This window comes from Kryptolebias marmoratus, linkage group LG9, assembly GCF_001649575.2.
Source record: "Kryptolebias marmoratus isolate JLee-2015 linkage group LG9, ASM164957v2, whole genome shotgun sequence".
Taxonomy (NCBI): Eukaryota; Metazoa; Chordata; class Actinopteri; order Cyprinodontiformes; family Rivulidae; genus Kryptolebias; species Kryptolebias marmoratus.
In genome coordinates this window covers 16,736,614-16,754,066 of record NC_051438.1, presented here as the reverse complement: position 1 = coordinate 16,754,066, position 17,453 = coordinate 16,736,614, and the positions used below count along the sequence as shown (strand labels likewise).

Here is a 17,453-nt window from a genome sequence, read left to right as displayed (position 1 = left end):
GTACCAGGTCTGTCTTCTGTCTGGTCTTCTAATAATTTCTGCTCGTTCCTTTCAGTGTTGCTTTGAGAGTTGCTCTGAGCAGCTCTTTAAGCGGTGAGGCAGAGAGGAGGAAGCAGATAACAGCCTTGCCGTCAGCAAAAGACCCACTGTTTGAAGCAGTATTCCAGCTATTTGAGTCTGACTTCTTGTGTATGGGCATGCCCGGCACAATTGTCAGCTTGTGATTGCAATGCATTATCAAGAGAGGGGAGTCAAAGTGAGGATTACAAATACCACCATTATCACAGCCAGGCCAGGAGACGCCAGAGAGTCAAACTGGCATCAGGACACAAGCAAGGGGGAACACAAAGAGAAAAGAAAACCAGTCAAGTTGACAGTTTTCAGGTGTTTACTGCAAGTCTTTGTCTTAGTAGATTACATAGCGAATAAGCTGTTGTTATGAGAACCTTTTTGGCAACAGCAATCAAAGTTATTTGTGAAGCATTTTGGTACGGCCAAAGCAGCAGCAAACAAAGCCTTGAGAAACCGGAGCTTCCAAATTGCCAATCAGCTTGATTAGGCTTGACATTGTGTCTTCCCAGCAGAGCCTTTGTCATTGTTTTATGTATTTCATCAGCTTTTTTTTCTTCTTCTTCAATTCACTAAGCCTTTGTCACTCTGCAGATATGCTGTCTGTCTGCTTCCATTTCTCATCGGTCCACCTTTAATCTCCCCTGACTCTGCCACCGCCTCTTAATTCAGTCTCATAAAACTATGTTTGATCTGTGCCTCGAGCAGCTCAGAGAATTAGAAAGGAGGGAAACTGATAAGAAAGGCGACAGATAGGACTACAAACAACCACAAGCACCTCAGGTCTGTGTATGAAATGGAGCGTGAGAACAAATATCTCATTTCAGAGTAATGTGATGAGTTTTTTTCTTTCTTTTTTTTTGTTTGTTTTGTTTTACATTGTTTACCTCTCTGATTTTTATTGGCTTGTTGGCCACATCATAAAGAGTGACTCAATATCCACGACCCTCAGCTCAGCCCTTATCTTCCTCTTTCAGAGGGGTGAGCACTTACAGTGCTGAGTCTGAGCACATAAATGGGATTATCTTCTGAAACCTACACATACAAGCAACAGTAATATCAGGCATAAAGAGTCATTTGGCCAATCGAACGCACACAGAAGCTTCTTGAAATGCAGAGGGAAGAAATATGCGCTGTCACACCAAGGGCGTTGTTAATTTAATGAAGAGATGAAGCCAGTTATAGCAACAAAGCTGTTCAATATGTACCTGTGGAGCCAGGTTGAAAGTGATGGCAAAAGAAGGCTATGAGGTTGTTAACAAAAAAAATGCACAAGGGCAAAAATGTTTCTAATCAGGATATGTGGGGGCCAGGCTTTTATTCACTTTGTTTTTTTGTAACTATGACTGGTTTATTTCATTTATTTACATTTCTGCTGCTCTAAAAAGATAGCATGTGTCCTGCTTTTTTTCTCCAAATGTATTACACGGTATTCTACTAATTTTCTTTTTTTGGTGAAAAAGTTTTTGTTGTGACTTTACTCGCAATCACTGTGCAGAAATTGTAAAGAGAAAAACTTAGAATTCACTTTAAATGCTGAATTTAATAATAAAGGCCTTGAAGGAATGGCTGTCACCTCTGACACTGTTGATAATAGAGTTACCCGTCCCGTGGCCTCTGGGTCAAATTGACCCGAAGTTTTACAGGCTTCTCTCTTCTCTTCAGTTACCAGGGTTTCCGGAGGGTTAAAACCATTTTGGTTAACCCTTCAAAATAAACATTATCCACTATCTCACAAGATATTGTCAAATTGCATGCTCAAAGTATGTGTTGTGAGTGACTCTCAGCTACTGCTACATCAAATTTTAGCTTACTTTCTGTAAACCTGACTGAGTTATCAACAACAACATTTAAGAATATCTAAAAAAAAATCACCAGTAGTAGAATATTGCTACATTAGGTACAAACAGGAAGCAGTTATTTAAGTAACTATCACATCTACAGTTAATGCCTGCTCAAACTGCAAAACAACCTCACAGAAGACATAGCAATTACAGTAGGGGCAAAATTAGCTTAAAGAATAGGATACCAATCCCTGGACTCAATCCCAGATCTCTCGGGTTTCTCAGTCAGCATTGAAGTAGGACTTCTTAATATTATATGTCAGTCTTTAAAGTGGGACTGATTACATGTTGTGAGTAGTCAAAACTATTACTGTGTCAAATTCAATTAGATTTTTTTTTCCCCACAGGTCAAATGGAATGAGCTTGTGGGTCATCTCCAGCCCATGGGTCATCAGTTGTTTATCACAGAATTAAAGGCTAAACAAAGTGGTCAAGAAAGGGTAAAAGTTCACAGATGACTCCACAGTGAGCCCAGTTAATTATTAGTGTCCCACACTTTAAATTTTCAGAAAGGTTCAAAACAAAGTCACAACTAAATAAAGTGGTGAATCAATGGACTGCAGTTTGTGAACAGTGCTGAACAAGCTGCTCTTCAGGGAGATTTACACACAGAGGCAGATTGCACAGCGCAAACACTGTATGTATAAGTTTTAATTCTGCCCCTTTTTGCTCCGTAACCAATAGAGCTTCTAATGATCATCATAAATTAAAAGAAATAAACTTCAGAGAATGCAAGGAGACGGCCGTTTCTTGTGATTGTAACAGGAGCCCTGAGGCTAAATGCCAGCTTGTGAAAGTGACAGTGGCGTCAGAGGGTCCCGGGGGGAAGAAGGCAGAGGGAGATCCAAAGATATATAGACACAAGGCCCACAGGGAGCACTTGAGAGAGATTGCCTGTAGAGAGGATAACTCAGAGATAAGACATTTGTTCAGTAATGAGGAGAAGAAAGGTCTGGCAAAAGGAGGGGAAAAAAGAGAGGATAATGATGAAGAAAGAGCTCGTTGGCTGAAGTTGGATGAACTTTTGCTTCACACACACTTTTTCTGGCCTTTACAGTTCCTGGTCAGTCCTCGCTCAAAAAGCCTTACTTGCTAGGAAATACAGAAGATGGATGAGTTCAGGGAGTAAATCATCTCTGGGTGCTAATGTCTTAAAGACAGGTCACGCGCCCTCAGACTGGGCTGCTACGGGATTTCTTGCACGTGAAATGTTAAACTGCAGCATTTTGGGGGAAAGAAACATCTATTAATTTCTATTGTAAAAGTACAGAACTAAAGTTTAGGTTTAAAAAAATCTAACATTTTTGGAAAGACTCATGTTTGCTTTCTTACTGACATTGATCAGAGATAACTGATCCTACTCTCATGAGTACAGCACAAAACAACAAGCCAGACTCCAGTTTAAATTTTAACTAACACAGAAATTGTTTTGTTTTATCTTTACCTTGACAGTAACAGGTAACAGAAAAGGGAGAAACACATTTAATATGGCTGCATTTAGGACTCGGAGCCTCTGTAGTACCAGTTTAACCAGCTGAGCTACAGTATATGGTACCATATTCATGAATAGTTCTGACAGTTTATATGTATTTTTTCTTTGTTTTGCGTTTCAGAGCGAGTGGCTGAACCTGGCAGATATGGAGACCCTGGAATAAAAGCTCCCTCGGTCTCAGCAAAGAAGACAGGACAGAGTGGTGAGTTTGACCGGCAACATTTTCCTTTTCTTTTTATTTATCGCTTCATCTTGTGTAGCTGCATGCATGTGATGCAAGTAACCATTTTGGTAACCAGAAAAGCATCCTTAGACAGAAGTACTAATACTATAAAATAGGGGCAGGAATCTTTAAGCATCGCACGATGCAATTCAGCTGCAGTGCGATTTTAAAACAAATATTGATGCATCTTGAAGAATCCATAATCACACTTCACACAAAATCCTGATCACGGAATCTCTCAGACCTAAAAGAAACAAAATATTACACTGCGTTATAAAACAGTCTCCACTTGAACAAGATTTTGGAAACTAAATGAACAAGAAAAAGATGCCAAAATGCTGAGTACGGTGATATAAGATTCTGTAGTAATGCATGTCCATTATGTATCATGTTAGACCTAACTTGTATGTAGTTTGACTCTTGTAAACATAATTTTTGACATTTGTGTTTCTTAACAGGACATTATTATGATTAAATAATAATCGATTGTTGACATTTATAAAAGGATTCTGAGTTGTTCATGTCTGCATCACAATGCAGCAAATATATATAAAACACCCACCCCTGAAACAAAACTTAGTTACTAGTTAGTTATCACTAATAAAAGAGAAACAAAACTGGTCCTTTTGTTAACAACAGCTACTAAAGAAAAGAATAAAACCCTCTTCTAAACACTGTTGGGGCCATGTTTGTTTATCTGTTCTGGCTGCAGAAGCAGAGTTAATATCTATGTCTTGGTATTTAGGAAAGAAGAGACTCTCCTCCTTTTCTTATTAAAGTTTAATTAGTCTATTAATACTTTATCAAGCAACCAGGTGGGAGGAGATTCGGCATGGAGGAACGCACAGAGGCTGAATTAAAAAAATGTTAACGCTGAGCCTGCGGACTGGGGCTCTTAAGTGATCATATTGGAGCCATTCACAATAACTACGTTACTGTGATTATCCTATTTCTCATGCTGGTAGTACAATTTAATGAAAACTTGGTTAGTAAGTTACAGTAAATGTTTGGAGACTAAATGCATTGTAGCGGTATGAATCTGGAACCAAAAAAGCATCCAGGTTTAGTATATTTATTCAGAGTATAGGTTAGGTTGGTTCATTGTAGCACTTTCACATTTAGTTTTATACTTTTAGTTTTAATTGTGTGCAGCAAAGCCTTTAGAAAAATAAACAGAAAAGCAACAATAACAAGCTCCCAGTTTATTGCCTGAAACTGGCGGGCGATAAGGGCTAATTTGTTCAAAATGAACAAAGGTGGCTGCTTTGCCAAAGAAGATTTTTCTAAGATTAGCTTCAATGCTAAAACTTTGTTCTTTTTGTAAAAGATTGGTTCTGTAGTTTGTGATTTATCAGTTATGGTGGTTTATAAACCTGCCTTTAGTTTCTATGTCCCTCACATGTAGAACAAACTGCCTGAGGAGCTTAGACTCAAGCACGATTTGACCTTGTTTAAATCTAAATTAAAGACATTCTTATTTTATATTGCTTTTAAGTGATCATTTTGCCTATGCTAAAGTTACCTTTACTGTCTGAAAGAGCAGTTTTGGTTCTGATGCTTGTGTGTGCAAGATGAGCAAAACCAGTCAAGCTAATATAATGATATGCAATGTTCACAGATGAGAATAATAAACACATCATCAAATACATTTTCTTTTATAATCAAAGACAAATAGAAAATGTAATTAAGTTATACATTATGAAAAAAAAACAGTTTATTTATTTGCATTCAGTTTTTAATTGTGGCTTGAAGCCTTAGTACTAAAACTCATCAGGAATCTGGACACACAGAGATTTTTGCACATATATAATCTTTTTATACAGCACAGGACTTGTACTTTGCTGTGAGTTATATTTGCTCAGAACATAAAACACATAAATAAATAAATGTTAATCAAAATTGCACTACACAATAATCTACAAAATGTCAAGTGTTAAAACCTTAAAAAAATATCTACAAAAAGGTTGCGCAATTTGGGAATTTTTATTTCTTACATTATTAAAAAAAAAACATTTATAGATTGTTCTCAGATTTCATTGTCATCTTGATGAATAAAATGCGCATTTTACAAGAATTTAGTTTTTGTTGATAAAAATCCTGCTGTTAGTGAAGCTTGTAGTGTTTTACTGTGACCTTTCTGGAAACTGGCTCAAAGTTAAAGTGACACAAACTCTTTGTTTGGCAACAACACACCAACAGTTTGATGTCTGGGCTGTCTTTGTTGAAATAGACAGGAAGAGACCGCTTGACATTGTACAAGTACATACAAAAGAAAGAGTGAAATAACTGTGTGAGTAAGAAGAAAACCTTCACGTCCTGTAAAGCTGCTAACTATTCACTTCTGAACAATGTTAAGCACACTTTCCCATTCCTCTAAGAAATATAGTTATAATACATGTTTGGGTTTTTTATAACATTTTGGTCATTCATAATAGTCAAGCATGTAAAAAACTTACACCCCATTTTAATTGATAGATGTATTTGTTGCTGATCATAGATATAAGTTCTCCATCATTCCACTCTAAAAAGCTTGTCTTTCCAAAAAACCTTGTTTCTACATTTATGAGAAAAAATGGAGAAACTTCAAGTTGAGTATTCCTTGATAGTGATTTTTATATGAAGTCTTAGTGCTGAATTTCAGGCAGGTCAGCAGTAACATGACTAGAAACTGAAGCCTTTGTACTTTACTCCACACGAAGAGACCCTTCAGCTGCAGTGACGACCCCACAGCCTTGCTTTGTTGGGATCTTTATGTGTACGTTCTTTTCGAACAAGCACATTTCATGCATTTTCTGTTTTGTTTGTAGTCTCAAATTCTCCATAACAATGACTGAAACTTTAAACACACTTCAGGCAGCACAGGTTACCTTTGTTTAAGCCGTGACAATTACCAAGTTCAGCCTGAAATGAACGTCCTCTGCGAGGCGTGTTGTCCTTAAATGCATCTTTGCTCCTTTCGCTTTGAAGCCGCCTTCAAAGACCGCTTGATTATTTGCTGACATGGTGTCCTATTAAAATAGCATTGCTGCCAGCAAAGCTTCACAAAGCATCCTCTTTCAGGAATTCTCACAACAGAGTGTGGGTCCGGATGTGCCACTGTGCGTGCATAATGGTTGTGTGGCACTGATGAATATTTTGCTTATAAGCGATAGTCAATAGTGTTTCCCTGCAGATATTTTTTTCTCCTGTAAGCCACTGTGGGTTCTTTTTTTTCTCTCTCTCTCTCTCTGACATTCAGAAATGGAAACAGGCTGTTTATCTTTTCCATTCCTCAGTTACATCCACAATAATATGATTTGCTGATGGTTTCAGTAATTAATTTTCTGCATGGTGAATCTGTTTTATCGCCGCATCCTCCCAGAGGCGCTGTCTGCGCTCTCATCCCTCCATCATTCCTCTCTGACATCCTTCGCCTCAGTGCCACTCTTAGGCCAAACAGTCAGACCCTGAGGACCATTCAGGAAACAGCAAGTAAAAAGGATTTTAATCTCTTTCTGATCTGTTTGTTTTGTAGCTCCCTTTATATATATATATATATATATATATATATATATATATATATATATATATATATATATATATATATATATATACAGATATAGATATATATTGGTTTTCTCTGTAGCCCCCCACCCCAGCTAAAAGAAGAAACACCTTTTTAATTAGCTTATCAAAGCCTGAAAGCATGGCTCATTTTTCTAATAACTGTTCAGGATTTTTCCTTTGGGAACGTTTGTTGAAGCTATTGTTTATTTAATTTCAGACTTGTTTATTTGCTATCTGTAAAGAAAGCATGGGGAGAGCAAACAGTGGAGTGCAATGGACAAAAAATAAATAAAAGCACATCCACCCATACGCACACACATTTCTAAAACACCCCTTTGACCCGTGTCCCGCTCAGCAGCAATTAATTTGAGGTCAGAATCTACTTTCTGACAGGGCTTGTTGCTTGTTTGGCCTCTCGGGCTATCTTTATTATCCAATCAGTGTGCCTCATCCTGGCGTGTGTCCAAAATTAGAGGGCACAGAGAGTGTTTTATCCTCCATCCTGAACCAACACTATTTTCTATCCAGTTTTTCTTGTCTCTTAAAGAACATGGGTTGAAAAAGGGTCACGAGGAAAAAAGACTAATTTACTGTCTACTGTAATTGAAAAAGAAATTATAGCTACAAGTATAATGTGCTTTTCTGCCTGACCCACGTTTTGAAGGTTTCTAGCAATTAAGTTTGTGGGAAAATTGCCGTTTTTCTGCTTGGTGTCACATTTTATCTAGAGATTTATATTGTGTGTGTGTGTGCCTGTTTGTCTGTTACTCTGTCCCTTTTCACCATAAGATGATTTTAGTTTTAAACTGAAAGGTGGTGGGTAATATGCATTCCTTTAAGGAATGCTAGACTTTTAATACAAAGAAGAGACTCAGTGTCGCAAAGGGGACATTTATTTAAAGGCTTGATAATGTCTGCAGTCACTTTAAACAAAGGTTTGCAAGTTGTATTCTTGTCACACCATCTTTGGTCTTCAATTTCTGCATGTGAGGATTAATGGATAATAAAGACTATTCACCATAATCACAGTGTGCATGAAAGACTTTTGGTTCTCACACCAAAATCTTTACGTGATGCTCTTCAGACAGTTGTTGAATTCTTTGCCAATATCCCCATATACATTATCTGGATGTCTGCTTTAGGAGGATGACTTTGATCTTCTTGTTCAGTCAGCCGAATCTCACTTTTCACACTAAGATGCAGCATAGCACTTGATGTCGGCAGCAAATGTATTTTTCTTTTATGTATTTGCTGTGTTCTCTGAGCATGAGCTACCAACCAAGGAGGGTATTGATCCCTCCCCACCGCATATAAAAGCAGATCTGACCAGATGGTCGTTGGCTTGTAGCTGAGTTTACAGCATCAGCAGACTGTTCAAAGCACATATTAAAACAGCCCTGAAAAGTACAACAGACGTGCAGCGTCAAAGTCAATAAATTTGAAAAATCAAATAGCAAAAGTCAGATACTATGGCCACATGAGGATAGTTGGCTGGGTATATACATCGATCAAACGTTATGACCACAAAAAGGTAAATAATACTGCTCATCCTGTTACAGTGTTTTGCTTATCATAACCTGACCCTCCCAGAAGATCTGTTACTAAGGTCCCAGTACGAGACACAACAGCTGTTATTTGCTTATATCCTCTTGATCAAAGCTCTAAGGTGGAAAAAGAAGAACCTACTCAATATTAGGAAAGATGCCATGAAGCCATTAATGATAAGTTGACTGGATGGGAGTTGTTCTAAAACATGCATATACTTTTCTGAACTGATGGTGCCTTTCCTGATGTGTAAGCTGTCCTTGTCTAAAATGCTCTTTTTTTATACCGATGCCATATCATCTGCGTACCTTCAGCAGGTTTCTTGCATATGCAATGAATGATAAATAAATAAAGATTTTACAACACAAAATCCTCCCAACATAAATACATTTCCTTTCGTTCAAACCATCAGCTTGAATTATCGTTGAGGCTTAAGCCCATTTATTCATTATCTGCTGGTGTCTTGTGTTCTTGCTAACCTCAGCTGCAGTGCTTCCAACCCCTCCATCTGTCTCACCATTATAGACAGGGAGCTTTTCTCCCCGGGTCACCATTTATCCTTACATAAGTCTAAGGACATTGACTGAACAAATCGGTACCGGTGTGTGTGAATAAGACTGTTTCACTTCTTCACCAAATGTAACTGCAGCTTTTTGAAGACCTAACTGTCAGGATTTGGGTATTTTTAGTTATTTGTAAAATTAGATTTTCATGTTTTTTTGTTTTCTTGTGATCCTTGTGTTTAGTTCATTCAGTGTGTTTTGATGTGGTGTGTTCTTGTGTACTTTTGCTCCCTATGCCCTCTGTGTTTATTTTGCCACTATTCACTCTTCCTCAGTTCATCTCCTCAGTAGTTTTCCAGTCAGCCTGCCACGCCCACTTCACCTGTTCCCCATTACCTGTCTCTACAGCTGCAGTCAATCTTCTACTCACCCTCAGCCCTTTATCTTCAGTTACTTCCATCTGGTATTTGCTGGTTCATTGTTAGTGTTGGTTTCTGCGTCAGTCACATTATGCTCCTTGTGTCTCCTTGCGAGTTTTTCACTTCCCTGCTGTTTTGCTGCCACGTCAGCTCTTTGTTTTCTCTTTGTTTAATAAATCAGTTTTGTTTTTTCTGAAATGAGTCTGTACTCTGGGTTTATTTCCCTCTCTCTTGATACTAACATGGTTTGCTCAACCTTTGATTTTTTTCCCCCAGTTCTTCGTTTTTTTCTAGAAAGTTTTGTCCCATAAAAAGTGATAACCACTTGAAGGAGGTGCTGGTGCACAGAAAGTGGAGCTTGATGCTCTGCACTCTCAGTTGACTACTGCTCACTCATCCCATTGACATGAAAGACTCTGGAGATAGTGACAGGGTCTTATGTCCCCTTTCCAATGACTTAATTTTGTCTGGCACAAGCACAAAAATGGGTATAGCTATAGTCAAATGAACAAATATTGAGCTAAATTTTCATGCGGTAGTAGCTGAAAATCATTCACAACACAGTGTGTGATATATTACAATGCTGCAATAGATTACGTATAATATTATTTTTGATGAAGACAGCTACAAGTTTGTTGTTTCTCAACATAAGATCATCTGTGTCTAAACCTCTGACATGAAAGGTGACAGGTTATGCATTTCTTTAAGGATCGCTAGGTCTTTGATTAGTTACAGTTGTGGGTATAACATTAGTGGCCGAATTACTGATTACTGATAAGTCTAGACTAGTGCTTGAAAGGAAATGAAATAGCTTGTTCTTCATCATCAACAGTACAATCAAACAAAGGCAACAATGTCTGCCTTGTCTGTTACAGCAAATGCTTTTAATTATCCTTTATACTTACCAAGTAATGGACATTTACAGGGGAAAAACACAAGCCTCTGTTCCAGCCCCAACCCGATTTCATCAGTCAACCAGTTGAGTGTATTGAGCAACTGAAATCAAAGGGGTCAAGGGTCAAGCTCATTGTATCCCCATGCTCATGAGAGCACATTTGTTCCCACTGGAAGAGCCAAGATCACATCTTCTGTATCTTTTATCTGTTTAACTGGGAAATTTGTATAAAGCAGCAGATTAAGTTTTCTTTATTTACATAAATCAATAATACTTTTTAAGCAAGACATACAGGTAAAACTGTGAGACTGGGTTTTACTTGTTAGGATAGTTTATATGCACTAAGATAAATTAAAATTGCTCATGCTCATCGACTGTTGCGTACTCACACAACTGAGGAGAAAGTCATACCTTAGATTAGAGAGATGAGGAGGGAATGAGAGCAGATGAGAGGTTCATTTTAAAGAAAGTAAAAGAGTGGTGACAAGCATGTGCTGCAGTGCTTCTGCATTACAATTGATTGGCTTCTTTAACCACCAGTGCGGCTCACTCAAGCTTTAAATAGATGGATGAAACCCTCCTTTCCTCCAGTTCCTTCTCATTCACTTCTCTTCCTTGCCTCCTCAAGACCCTCTTCATCCTGTCTTATTTAACTCATCTTTCCTTTCTTTTTCTTCCTGTTTCATTCACTTCCAGTCTCCTTTGTTTTTCTCTCCTCTTTTTCATTTCTGATTTTTTTCTACACTTCTTTGCTTATTTTTCTTTCTTTTTCATTTCATTTATATCCAATTTACTTCTACTCCCTCTTTTTATGAGCTTTTTCCTTATTTTTCACCCTTGTCTCTACACACACACACACACACACACAGATATATATATATTGTGTGATATATATATATATATATATATATATATATATATAGACACATACACGCACATGCACAGGCATAAACAGAATTGTTCGTCTTCGCATTTTTGCAACATATGCATGAAAAATAGATTAAAATATGTGTGTACAGCAGGCTGCTGTAGAAAAAGTGTATATGGATAGCAATAAGACTCAAAATGATTTCTTCTTGTTTCTATAAATAAACATCTTGCTGCTATGTGTGTTTGAGTGTTTGCACCGACTTGTGACATATTTCAGATTTGTACGAGTGCAGAGGTCACAGTCATCCTGAATTGTCCTTCAATCCTCCTTTAACCAGATACGATCCTCTTTTTTTTCTCACAATCTGTCTGCTCTCACTTTCTCCTAGTTCTCCTCAGCTCTCATTTCATCTTTGTAGTGAAGCCATTTTTCAGCTAAGTGAAATGAGATGGGTTTCCTCCAGTGCTAGATAGATGGAGGTGAGGACAGGTCCAAATCAGCAGGCAATCCAAGCGCAATGCACATCAGACTTATCTCCTCTATGATACCAGGGAATATGAAAGGGCAAACAAGCTTGTGAATGTGCTCGTGTATTCCACAGATTGTAAAATGAAGGTGTGTCGCTCGGTTATGACAGATGTATACAGCAAGCTAAAAACCTCTGTCCTTGAGGTTGAGTAATCGTCTCCCTTCTATTTATAGGCGCCAGACACAAGACATCTACAGTTTATACATCATCTCTTAAATGAGGGTTGAGATTTCACCATCAAACTAAAGAACTGCCAAAAACATCCTGTTGAGCCTGAGCCTTTGGTCAATTTAACATAAATAAAATAGCATGTAAACAGCCATGTGGCATGTGTGATCAGGTTGGAAACTAGTTGATGTTCACATCAAACGCCAGCTGTGGCTCAAACACATCCCATTAGGCCCCTAATGAAGACAAGGCCAGTTTCGTTTTATGATGTTAGCACCCACATGCTAATGACTTGGACATAACACAGATCTTTGATCTATAAACTATGTTCTCAGTATCTATTAACTTGGCATTTGAAACAGTTTTAGTTCATTCAGCATGTGGTTTAAAACTGACTGTGTCTTTGATCTAATTTTAGCAGCACTGTCTTTCCGCATGCTTTTGTTTCATTGCTTTCATATTCTTTTATTTATTTGAATCAGCATGAATGCTGAATCAACATTCACGCTCTCCTGTTTGTCTTTATTCTTTGTCTTTTCTTCCTTACCTTTTTTAACATGTTAATAATTTTTCATACTGTGTGCTATTTCAGCCATTGAAAAATCAAAATGTTTAGTTCATTCAGGACCCTCTGGGTATGAATTTTTATTTTTTGTAACTATTATATTGTAATATATATTCAAAATATTCTTCTGCATAATAATAGAGCTCCAATTCATTTAAAAAGATTGTTCTTTTTAAAATCTACTTCAGTTTACTTTCTCTGTTTGTGCTATTTTTACCTTCCAACCATCATTCTGCTATTTTTAGATTTTAACTAACCTTTTGCTACTTTTAACTTTTAGTGCTTTTTTTTAGCTTTTAGATCATGTGTTATTATTTTTAACTAGCTGTTTATTACTATAGCCTTTCACTAGTATTTTTCTACTTTTAGTTAGCTTTTTACTCCTTTTACTTTATATACTACTTTTACCTTTTTGCTGTGTTTTTCTTCTTTTAGCTTTTACCTAGTGTTCTGCTTTTTAAGTTTTAACAAGTTTTGGCTTTTCCAACAAATTTCTTTAGTCATGCAACACTCAGCACACTGCCTTATCACATAAAATACAATTTTCCTGGATCATATCTGTTACAGAAAACATTTCTAACAGAATTACTGACCACCAAGCCCACAGTTCACTGTCTTATGTTGATACATCTCTCACTACATTTGGCTTTTTCTTCTCCTTTGCCACTTATTTTCCTCTTCTTCTCTCATTTGTATGAAAGTGAGTTTGTACTGTTAGCCTAGTGCGAAATGATGCAACGCTAAGAGTCGATGAGTTGCTTTGATATTTTTTATTTTCTTTTTTGTCATCTTGAACACCAGCCATGTAACTCGATTGCTACGACTTTAATGCCAATCTCTGGAGACTGATTCACAAGAGGAGGAGGTTAACGCTTTGAGAGAGGAGTCCTCATTAAGCAGCTCACAACACAGAAAGCTGAGCATTTACTTCATACCTTTTACCATTCTTCTTTCTCCCATCTTTCTCTCCAACTCATTATTTTTCTGCCTGCTTCAGTTAGTAAGAAGGTTAGAGTCTGCCGGCTGTAAAAAAGAAACAAAAAAGAAAACTAGAGAACAGGTTGATGTTTCGCTGCATCAACTTTCAGCTTCAGCACCACAATGTGCTGATTCCACTAACTTAGTTTTGCAGTTTGAAGATTAAGTTTGTTCCTGCTGTCTTTGTTTAGGCCCAGATGCCACCAAAGACCCTTGTCTAAGGGTTCGCTGTCCTCCTCACAAGGTGTGTGTCAGTCATGACTTCCAGACTGCAATCTGTACCAATCACAAGCAACCAGCACACAGGTAAGACATTTATTGTTGCTCCGACTTTCATTAATATTACTTTCTCATTGCTGTGTATATAAAAAAAACAATTGAATTAAAATCGCATTTTGGCTTGTAATTAGTTACTAATCAAATTTTGGAATTAAATTTTTAAAGAATATGGTTTTCAGTGAAGGACACGTATGGGTGACAGGCATCATGCTGATAAAGATAATTTGCCACTTTCTTCATAGAATAAGCAGCCTGGCCCTGAAATTATGTAATTTGTATGTTGTTTCAAAACCTGTTCAAGCTTAATGGCGCTATTATGAATGGGCCACTCACCCATTCCGTGTAGACTGAAGTGCCTCAGTACATTAGGGATTCCGGTATTGAAGTGTGTTCTGATAACAAGCCAGATTTCCCCCTCCACTGTCAGGGGCAGTTGGGTTTTGGACTGAAAAGCAGACTCAGAACCAGAGGATGGTTAAGTGGTTTATTAGCCCAAGGGGAATGTAAAAAAAATGATATTGGCTGGGTACACTGTGGCTTTGAAGGGACTTGAGTGTGACCAGTGAGTTCTTGAGGAAGCTGCTGCTACAAATCAAGCTAGGAGAATCTGGGGGCAGAGGAAAGCATAATCAGTTACCATGAAACAAGATTATTTAAAACAAGACTATAAAGTGGCCAGCGGTAACTATGAAAACAGAGTCATATTGTACTGTCACAATGTGGGATGTTGGAATAACCCAAATGGAGACCTAAAGGAAGCAGTTACAGGAAGTCAGCGATTCTCTTTAGTAACAAAAGGTAAACGGCAAAACAGCCAAAGGTAGAGATGAAAAATACAATCTGACAAGGACTGAGCAAAACCAAGGAGCTCATACTCACCGCCCACTTTATTGGGTAAATTGTCAAATTGCTTGTTAACGGAAATGGTTGATCAGCCAGAAACATGGCAAACCAATGCATTTAGGCATCTAGATGTGGTGAAGATGATTTGCGGGAGTTCAAGCCGAGCATCAAAACGGGGAGGAAAGGGGATTTAAGTGACTTTGAACGTGGCATGATTGATAAACAGACTGGTTTGAGTATTTCAGAAACTTGAGTGTATGTACACTAGAATGGATGATTGGTGAGTGACTACACAGGTGAGTGAGTGCTGAAAAGAAGAGCTAACTGAGGACATAGTTGTGGCTATTATAAAACAAGAATAACATAAGACTGAATACCCAAAACTACTCTAGAGCAAAATAAAACCTAAGAAACACAAACAGGAATTGATGCAAAACACAAGAAACTAAAACCAGCTCAAAACCATGAGATCTCCTTTAGTGAGTTATGTTCACAAAGAAAGGATTTGGTTTAGGATTAGGTTTTGATTTAACAGATATAGACAGTTTCCCTTAATGCCTGAGTCCTTCTGAGTGCATCCTTGGGTCAGTGAAGAGCTTGGTTGTCCTCCAACAAGAAAGTTGAGGGTTCAATCCTAGTGCCATGGTAGAGTTAAAACCTGCATTTATGCTTAACCTAATTCTCTGATTGTCTCATGGTTTTCCTGAGCCTATTCACTGATTTCAATAGCAAATAATATCTGTTTTCCACTACTCCCTGAAGGCATGAAACTAAATAACATACAATATTTGTTTCCAATCTCGTCCCTTGTGGACATAGATTGCTCCAGATTTGCACAGATATTGTCTCTAGATGATAAACTCTCTGATAGCTTTGCAATTTTACACTGGAAAATAACTTACTGATGCTATTTATACCAAAACAATTAAAACATTTCAATGCATTATGTTTTGTTTGTGCTTTTGCTTTCTTATTTATAATCTAAACAGCATCCCAGTTATTTTAGAACAGGGTTATTTAAGCGTCTCTCAAAACACAGAAGTCAATTTAACATGCACTATACCTGACCTCTGAGACGTGAGGGCTTTCAAATCATGTTTACTGCAGTAACAATTTGTCTAAAGGTTGAAGAAGTATTAAAATGATAGCACATTGTCAAATGTATTGAAGAGTAAATAAAGAGGAGGTTAAAACTCATATTAGGACTAATGCAATGTCAACATCATCCACAAAAGAAATAAAAAATGGTTTGAAGGATTTTCTCTCTTTTTGACTGAAAAAATATAAAGTTAAACACTTTTCACCACAATGTATTATGCATTGGAAGTAACTACAATATAAGTTCAGCCTCAGTATTTAAAATATCTTTAAGATAGGATAGAAAAATTAGGCACGGTAAATGTGTGAAAAATAAAAGACATTTTTTTGTATTTTGTGTTAAAAGATTCAGAAAATCCCCTGTGCTTCACTGACTGGCTTACACGCACACATTCTTCTTACCAATTAATTTTCATCATACTGTCTGTTTGCTCTGTCAACCCCCAATTTGTTTGTGTTTTCAACCATTGCCAAATATGTTAAGGTTTTTCAATTTCTCAGTTCAAGAAGTGTTTCTCCAAAAAGACATTTAAACATGTTTTTTTTTTTCCTCTTTTCTCTCTCTGTCTTGGATATAATTGATTTCCTCAAGTCATTAGCTCCCAAGAGTTTTGGATTTAATCCTTTTCTTTCTGTTGCATTAATTACAAGTCCTATTTGCTGCTTAATACGTTAGATTATTCGCCTGAAATTTGTATTTTCCCAAAAGCATCATTCACTGAAGCTTGATGTATAAATATAAGTTTTATCTCCATAAGTTAAATTAGTTGTAGTAATTAGCATAACACACACATTCAGTGTCTTCCCAGAAGACAAATCCAAACTCTCTGCAGAAATTTGCAAACAGATACAGTGGATGCACTCTCTGTTGCTTTATTTAGATGTTCTTCACTGCTTGAAGGCACCCTGTACGTGTACTATTATTGTTTTTGCATTGTACCTAAATCCTTAAGCAAATTATTTTTGTTCTCTGCTAAGCAGCTGTCAACACAAAATTCCCTGGCAGGGTTTCTGCTTCCTGTTGAAGCAGAACTGACTTCCCATATTGTATGATAATGTTTACCTCCAGGACTGACCACAGATATTAGCAACAAGGTGTAATTCAGAAGCCATCACCAAGGTTCAAAGTGTTAATTTTGTGCTCATCTGTCCTGCTGTGAGTGAGCTGAAGTACTCTCAAATCACAGGCCTTCTGGATGAGAGCGCCATCACAACTATCAGCAGGGTGCTGAAGTTACAGAACAAGCAAAGAGGAAGATCGCTTTCTAGTGTTTATCTGAAGTAAAAACGGCTATTGATCATCTGCCAGGGATCTTCTGTGTAGCCTTTCCCCTCGAGGAACAATCGTCATGCCTGCACGGCTGTTGTAGATCGTTCACAGATTTTCTTTCATTTGCAAAGAATTCTACAGCAAAGACAAATTACTGAGGCATCTTCACCTGTTCGCTTCGGTGCGGTTAATGTTCACTTTCCATCATTTGTTGTCATCACATTCATTTCTCTGTAAAGAGTCTGCTTGGCTCTAATTCCATCTCTGCTTGATGGATCAGGCAGCGGGGTGTTCAGTAAGAGCACTTAGACAGAAA

At 37.5% G+C, this 17,453-nt stretch overlaps 1 protein-coding gene across 4 annotated transcripts in view; it reads left to right on the top strand.

Annotated features, from left to right (window-relative positions):
• spock1 (SPARC (osteonectin), cwcv and kazal like domains proteoglycan 1) overlaps positions 1-17,453 on the top strand; it is a 111,963-nt gene that overhangs the window by 67,608 nt on the left and 26,902 nt on the right. For all 4 annotated transcript variants that reach the window (XM_025008315.2, XM_017427224.2, XM_017427226.2 and 1 more), the window contains 2 exons: positions 3,527-3,607; positions 13,839-13,953. In XM_025008315.2, the coding sequence (XP_024864083.1) occupies positions 3,527-3,607; positions 13,839-13,953 (196 nt within the window). The remainder of the gene's footprint in view (positions 1-3,526; positions 3,608-13,838; positions 13,954-17,453) is intronic.